General features: G+C 45.2%; 1 protein-coding gene across 1 annotated transcript in view; it reads right to left on the minus strand.

Annotated features, from left to right (window-relative positions):
- LOC137970754 (uncharacterized) overlaps nt 1-7,500 on the minus strand; it is an 82,847-nt gene that overhangs the window by 34,213 nt on the left and 41,134 nt on the right. Inside the window, exon 4 of the mRNA XM_068817315.1 lies at nt 435-817. Coding sequence (XP_068673416.1) covers nt 435-817 — 383 coding nt within the window. The remainder of the gene's footprint in view (nt 1-434; nt 818-7,500) is intronic.

Genomic DNA, 7,500 nt, shown 5'->3' on the forward strand with positions numbered 1-7,500 from the left:
TCTTTCTAGCTTTCTTGTAAAAAACGTTTTGCTTGAATGTTCTGTATCGTTAGTTGAGCGAGTTCATCCAAGTCAAGTATGTCTGTACTTACCTCGGAATGTACTATGGCTGGGTAGATGAGTGTACTGTGAATGTATCATTTACATGTCGTATGTAACTGATGTCAAGACTGAGAATTGAAGCGAATCGTGAAGAACAAGCTTGGACTGGCTGGTCATCAATCGAACGCACCCTTAGCATTTTTTTTCTTTTTTTTTGTTCCCTTGCATACTTTTGCATGCATAAATTGTTGTTATTATTTGTTGTGGTTATCGTGAATACAAATCAAATCGATATGACTTGTTATTTAAGTCGGTAATTACTGTAATATTAAAACACATACGGGACGGGTGTCAACATTTTCATTAAACCATAACACTCTAAATATGGTGACCTGATTAAACAAAAAATAGAATAGCGATGAGAATCTTTCCGTCTCTTTCGAAGTGGTTGTTTCGTAGAATACCTCGACATCAGTGGGAGTAAACTTGTAGCTTCCTCCTCCTGCATAAAATTTACAGGAATAACCAGATGAAGAATACCCTGGGGGAAGGGGGTAAGAGTGGCCACAAAATGTGTACGAATTTCGGTTGCTGGCAGCGTTGTTTGATATGTAGATGTCGTGTGCGCCACCAAAGGTTGGTCCGTAACTGGAACATCTGTATATAGCTTGACTCTGCCCTCCTGACTTGACTTGCAGCTTAACAGGAGCGTAGCCATTGATGTTATACAGTGAGTAGATAAAGGATTTACTGGATGAAGCATGAGCACAAGAACCTTAAAGGAAAGATTACCAAACTTGTTTTTAAAAAAAATCCTCATTGTTGATGATTATGATTATGATTGTGTTATAATATTTATTACATCCATTTAGAAATCACTGCTTATCCTTGCAATCTGATTGGCTCTCAGCAGTGCGATTTATTCCGACATCGCACTATTTTTTGCTCTAAATCGTACCATTTCCCCAGCCAATGAGAAAGGAACACTAAAACAAAACAGCCAATCAGATTTCAGGCAACGCTTGTTTAAAGTAACCAATCAAATTGCAGGGAAATGAAAGACAAAGAAAACCATTGTATGGTGAATTTTGCTACTTTGGTTCCCAACTGGATCAATAAAACGTTGGTACTGACTGTAATTCTGTATTTTAGCTATAAATAATGATTGTATGATTTCTAAATGGATGTAATAAAGTGGTAATTGAACTTCGTGCCGTGCAATTTTGGTCTGAAATCATATTTGTGATTTCAAATCGAACAAAATCACACGTATGATTTCAGACCAAATTGCACTCCAGTCAGTTCAATTACCATTAAAAATTCTTTAGTCTGAAATGCTAACAATCCACCCCACTTACCCCGGCTAGCTAAAAACAGCTCGGCAATGAACGTGTGATGGCTTCGAAAGCGAGCAGTTTCTGTTAACGAGGCCGTTTTGACAGCTAACAAGCTATTTATGACCTGATTTAGCTATGTAAGTTAGAAAATCAATCAACTATTAAAGCAAAAAAAGACAGACCAATCCTATCCAGCAGGCCATGCAATCATTTGGAAGTATTTTGTACACAACTGGCAAGTTAGCTTACACTGAACTACAACTGACCTCATCTAGGCGGGTTGTTCCAGTTTACAGGCTATCTTTCTCCGTTAAATTATATATATATATATATATATATATATATATTATTAAATTTCCTGGACCTTCGAGAAGTTTTGTCTTCCTCTCCAGTTTATATGCAACTATATATATATATATATATATGTCATCTTTTAATTGTAGCTCATTCATTTACATGTGGATAATTATGGTCCGACCATTATAAGCGCGACTTTCGAATTTCACGAAACGTGAACAACCGCAGTCTTATTGACACCTAAAAACATTTTCACCTTAAATTGAACAAAGAAAACCTAGTTACAGAGTCATATAACGTTCCCCCTTCCAACACAGATTCGGCCTCTTCTTGCAAGAGAGATAAAAGTGGGAAGGAAGCGAGCAAGTACTGACATTGCCAATCTATTGTTAAACCGAGACAATCCACGCTTTAATTTAGCTGAAAATAAAGGTTCATTTTGTTAGTCATTAAATATCGAAAAGAATAGCGGAGGCTTACACACGAACACAAGTAAATCAACCATGTTAGGATTTTAACTTCTTTTCCAAATCAGTAAACCACAACACGGCAACTAAAACAAAAACAAACAAAAAATGCCGAAACAAGGATTTCATGTATACATAGTAAATATATGAAGATGGGTACAAAACACGGCATGTTTCTTTGTTTTTTGTTTTTTGTTTTTGTTCACTGTTTTGGCTCTGACCATGCGCAGACCGCACCCTTTTTCTAAAAGACAGCCAATCACAAGTTTCGATTGATTTATTCAAAACTCAGATGCGCATGGTCACGGTCAAGTTATCATGAAGCGCGATTTCACTGTAGCTATCGCCTTTGAAGTTTTCGGGGCTTCCTAAGCAGTCCATCTATGATTTATATAAGAGATTTCGAATAATCTAAGCATTGAGTGTGATTCGTTTTTCCAGCACAAGTAATTGGCGAGACAGTTTTGCAGCTAATTACAAAAAACACTCACACAAAGAAACAAAAAAAAACGAAAGAAAAAAAACAACAGAAAAATAGTAAACTCCGCGGCGAACATCCTATTTCTTCCTGTTATTATTGTTTTCTTTTTGTTGGCTTTTGCGCTTCATTAGGAAGGCTTCTCTTGCAAAGAAAAGGCAGAGTGGCATCCCTTTATTAAATTTAGCCGGGATCAACCGCCATCGCTCCCGGGGCCCCGGCGAAAAGGTCAATGCATGGGCAGATTAGAGCAACAGAATAGTTGCTCGTTTGTTGCGTTACATACTTTGCTTTTCATGTAATTACAGAAAACCAGATTCTTAATGAAGATTCCAAAATTGTGCAGATCAAAGACAGTAATAAGGGAGCGAAAATTTTTATTCTGCAAATAAATTCATGTTATTCAAAAAACTGAATTCAACAAATGAAATTTTTCAGCTTCACTACAAAGCAGACAAGATACACATCATTCGGATTATTTCGCCTGGTTTAGGCAGAGCAGGGGATAAGGTAGAAAAAACTGCTACATTTTATTTAAGAAACTCAGGACAGCTAGCTACAATCATGGACAAAAGTGTTGGGAAGGTAGCTTCATTTTACAGATACCCCCCTCCCCCTTTTCAATGTTGGGTTTTCAAGGGAAAAAAATGGTGACTTTTCTTACCTGAAGAACTCCAACATTGAATATGGGGAAGGGGGGCCACAAGAGCATGGTATTTCCCAAATACGTCAGCCAATAGTTTAAAAAATCGAATTAAGTGTGAAGTGAACTGATGCCCGCAACCTTACCAACAACTTTTGACCACGATTGTCTGAAAAGGATCGAGGCGCAATAAATGCAATTTTATACACGTGGTTTCATTCCTTTCACAGAAACTCGAAGAATTGGCAACATTTTGGCATTTCGATATGTTTTGTTCAAGTTATTGCTGATTAAATCAGGCTTAAATGACGCTTTATATTTTCTTTTTGGTCATTTCACAAATGGTAACGTGAGATGTTTACGAAATGAATAAGAATAATTCCCGGTGAACCGCACCATATATCTATTTATTGTAGCTATAGTGCCCACGAAACAGCAACTAGCCGTCAAAACCAAACCGCCAATAGCTTTGAAACCGGTGATAATCAGAGCAAAGGCCAGGAAAAAAAATCCAAAAAAAAAGGCCTTCGGAATTCGGGATACTGAGAAGGCAAGACCAAGATATGACACATTGTATATTATCCTGGTTTCAAGGTTGTCATAGCCAGGAGTGGCACTGGGGATAAGCTCCCACGTGCTTCTAAAATGCTCCTTACGGCGTGCTCCACATCTAGAGCGAGCCACTGACAGCTAAGTCCAGCTCCCAGCCTGCTCGTGTGGCTTAGTCTCTAAGCCCGGCGGAACTGCTTTTACTGATGGGAGAAGGGGCGAAGGCGGGTATCTGGCGCCTTTAAACCAGACGCTTCGGGCAGTTGGGGCTCGTCAACCCGGGAGGGTAGCCCATCTAGGGGAAGGAAAACCCTGATTTCAAACCTCCGCTGCCTTGCGGTATACCCGGTCAAGGGAAAGGCTTCGGGAGTTAACCCCGAGGAAAAATCCGGAGTGGAGCCCCTAAGGCAGTTGGACTGTTGATGTCGACGTCCCTCTGGCAGCTCCTGCAGCCAAACCAGCTCCAGGTGTAATGCTCTGTGTTCCCTTGGACCAAGTTGGTGCGGCCGAGAGGGGGGCCATGTTGAATGGGCAGCACAAGGTCTCCATATACTTCGTCCAGGCTTGCGCCCCGGAGAGGACACTCCAGTCTCGCCATTCGGTGAGAGCACAACACGGAGGACAGCAGTCTACCAGTTATAAGTCCATGCTCAACTGGCGTAGAGTAGGGCGCTAGGGGTTGTCCTCGACGGTGGGAGGGACCATCGTAGTTCCACTGGTCAGCTACCGCCCGCCTCAAGCCGGGCAGGCCCCGGACAGTAAGGTACTGACCCGCCACGGTCTGCCTGCTTCAGTGGGTGCCTGGAGCTTAGAGTCAAAGCTCAACAAGCAGATCGTCAACCACGCACCAGGCAAACAACGAAAGAGCAAAACCAAAACATCATCTTTCCGGATTGGGAGTTGGAATGTACGGACCATGCGGCCTGGACTGTCTGAGGATCTGCAAGCAATTGACGATGCTCGCAAGACAGCAGTGATAGATCGCGAGCTGCACAGATTGAATATCGATATCGCAGCCCTGCAGGAAACACGACTCCCAGAAAATGGATCCCTTAAGGAGGAACACTACACCTTCTTTTGGCAAGGAAAAAGTGCCGACGAACCCAGGGAACAAGGAGTGGGCTTTGCCGTGAGGAATTCACTGCTCCAGATGATAGAACCTCCAACTGACGGGACAGAGAGAATTCTCAAGCTGCGTCTCTCAACAGTGGAGGGCCATGTTAACATCATCTGTGTTTATGCCCCAACACTACTGGCTACGGTGGAAACAAAGACCACTTTTACGAATCTCTGGATACTGCACTCAGCACCATCCCAGCGTCCGAGCATATCTACGTCATAGGCGACTTCAATACAAGGGTAGGCTCAAATCGTGAGGCATGGCCAAACGTCTTAGGTCACCACGGCACAGGGAAAATGAACGACAACGGCCAGAGACTTCTGGAACTCTGCTGTTACCACAACCTTTGCATAACTAACACCTTCTTCCAGAACAAAGCATGCCACAAAGTATCTTGGAGACATCCCAGGTCAAAACACTGGCACCAGCTGGATCTAGTCGTCACTAGGCGAGACTCCATCAACAGTGTCTCCGACACAAGAGCCTACCACAGCGCTGACTGCGACACCGACCAATAGCTTATTGCCTCCAAAGTAAAGCTGAAACCAAAGAAGCTCCACCACACCAAGCAGAAGGGCCAGCCTCGCATCAACACCAGCAAGACAGCCTACTCACAAAAGAACGATGAGTTCATTGTAAGGCTCGAAGAAACACTGACAGACAGACGCTGAGGATAGATGGAACTCCATCCGCAATACCATCTACAGTGCCGCAGTCCAAACCTACGGCAAAAAAGAGCGTAAGAAAGCGGACTGGTTTGAAGCCAACATAGCAGAAATGGAGCCTGTCATCAGGGCAAAACGCAGCGCGATGATTGAATACAAGTGCGAGCCATCTCAGAGGAATCTGCTGGCACTGAAAGCTGCCCGAAGCAAGGCCCAGCAAACAGCACGCCGCTGCGCAAACGACTACTGGCTCCAGCTATCGGAGAACATTCAGCAAGCCTCAGACACCGGCAACATCAGATGCATGTATGAGGGCATCAAGCAAGCAACAGGCAAGCCAGTGAAGAAGTGCGCACCCCTGAAATCCAAGACGGGGGAGGTAATAACAGACCAAGACAAACAGATGACGAGGTGGGTTGAACACTACCTTGAGCTGTACTCCAGAGAAAATCTGGTCTCCCAGGAAGCACTCGATGCGTTGGAAGACCTGCCCGTGCTAGAGGAGCTACGTGCACAACCCACGTTGGAGGAACTCAGCAAAGCAATTGACGCTCTGTCATGCGGTAAAGCTCCAGGTGAAGACGGAATACCCCCTGAGATCATCAAGTGTGGGAAACCAGCCCTGCTTTAGCCACTCCACGAGCTTCTCTGTCTGTGTTGGAGAGAAGGCAATGTACCGCAAGACATGCGAGATGCTAAGATCGTCACATTATATAAGAACAAGAGCGATCGCAGTGACTGTAATAATTACCGCGGCATATCCCTCCTCAGCATCGTTGGTAAAGTCTTCGCACGTGTGGTCCTTGCTCGTCTACAGGTCCTAGCTGATCGCGTCTACCCAGAGTCCCAGTGCGGGTTCAGGGCAACAAGCCCTGCCAGTGCGGGTTCAGGGCAGAGAGGTCCACAGTCGACATGATTTTCTCTGTACGCCAGCTCCAGGAGAAATGCCGCGAGCAACAAATGCCACTGTCCATGGCATTTATAGACCTCACCAAGGCTTTCGACTTCGTGAGCAGAAGGGGCCTGTTCCAGCTGCTGAAGAAGATTGGTTGCCCCCCTCTGTTGCTCAGCATCACTGCCTCCTTCCACGACGACATGAAGGGCACTGTCAGCTTTGATGGCGCATCATCGGAACCATTCACGATCAAAAGCGGTGTGAAGCAGGGCTGTGTACTTGCGCCAACACTGTTTGGAATCTTTTTTTCCTTGATGCTGAAGTTTGCTTTCGGTGAGTCTGAAGAGGGCATCCATCTGCATACCAGAAGCGACGGGAAGCTGTTCAACCTGTCCCGCTTGAGAGCCAAGACCAAGGTCCCGCACAGTTCTCATTAGAGAGATGCTGTTTGCCGATGATGCTGCCCTGGCCTCACACACAGAAGAAGTCCTCCAGCGACTGATGGACAGGTTCGCCCATGCCTGCAAGCAGTTTGGGCTGACCATCAGCATCAAGAAAACCAACGTCATGGGCCAGGATGTCCCTGCACCACCATCGATCAGCATCGACAACGAGGAGCTTGAGGTTACTGACCACTTCACGTACCTGGGTTCAACAGTTACCAACAACCTGTCACTCGATGCCGAAATCTCCAAGCGCATCGCCAAAGCCGCTGCCGTCATGGGGATGTTGAATAAGAGAGTGTGGAGCAGCAACCAGTTGACTGAAAACACCAAGCTCAAAGTGTATCAGGCGTGCGTCCTCAGTACCCTGCTGTACAGCAGTGAATCCTGGACCGCATACGCCAGACAGGAGAATCGCCTGGGAAGCTTCCACCTCCGCTGCCTCCGGCGTATCCTGGGCATTACATGGCAGGATAAAATTACCAACACTGCAGTGCTGGAGAAAGCAGGCTCCCTCAGCATGCACCTCATGCTTTGCCAGCGTCGGATGCGTTGGCTCGGACA

Source organism: Montipora foliosa, chromosome 9 (assembly GCF_036669935.1).
Source record: "Montipora foliosa isolate CH-2021 chromosome 9, ASM3666993v2, whole genome shotgun sequence".
Taxonomy (NCBI): Eukaryota; Metazoa; Cnidaria; class Anthozoa; order Scleractinia; family Acroporidae; genus Montipora; species Montipora foliosa.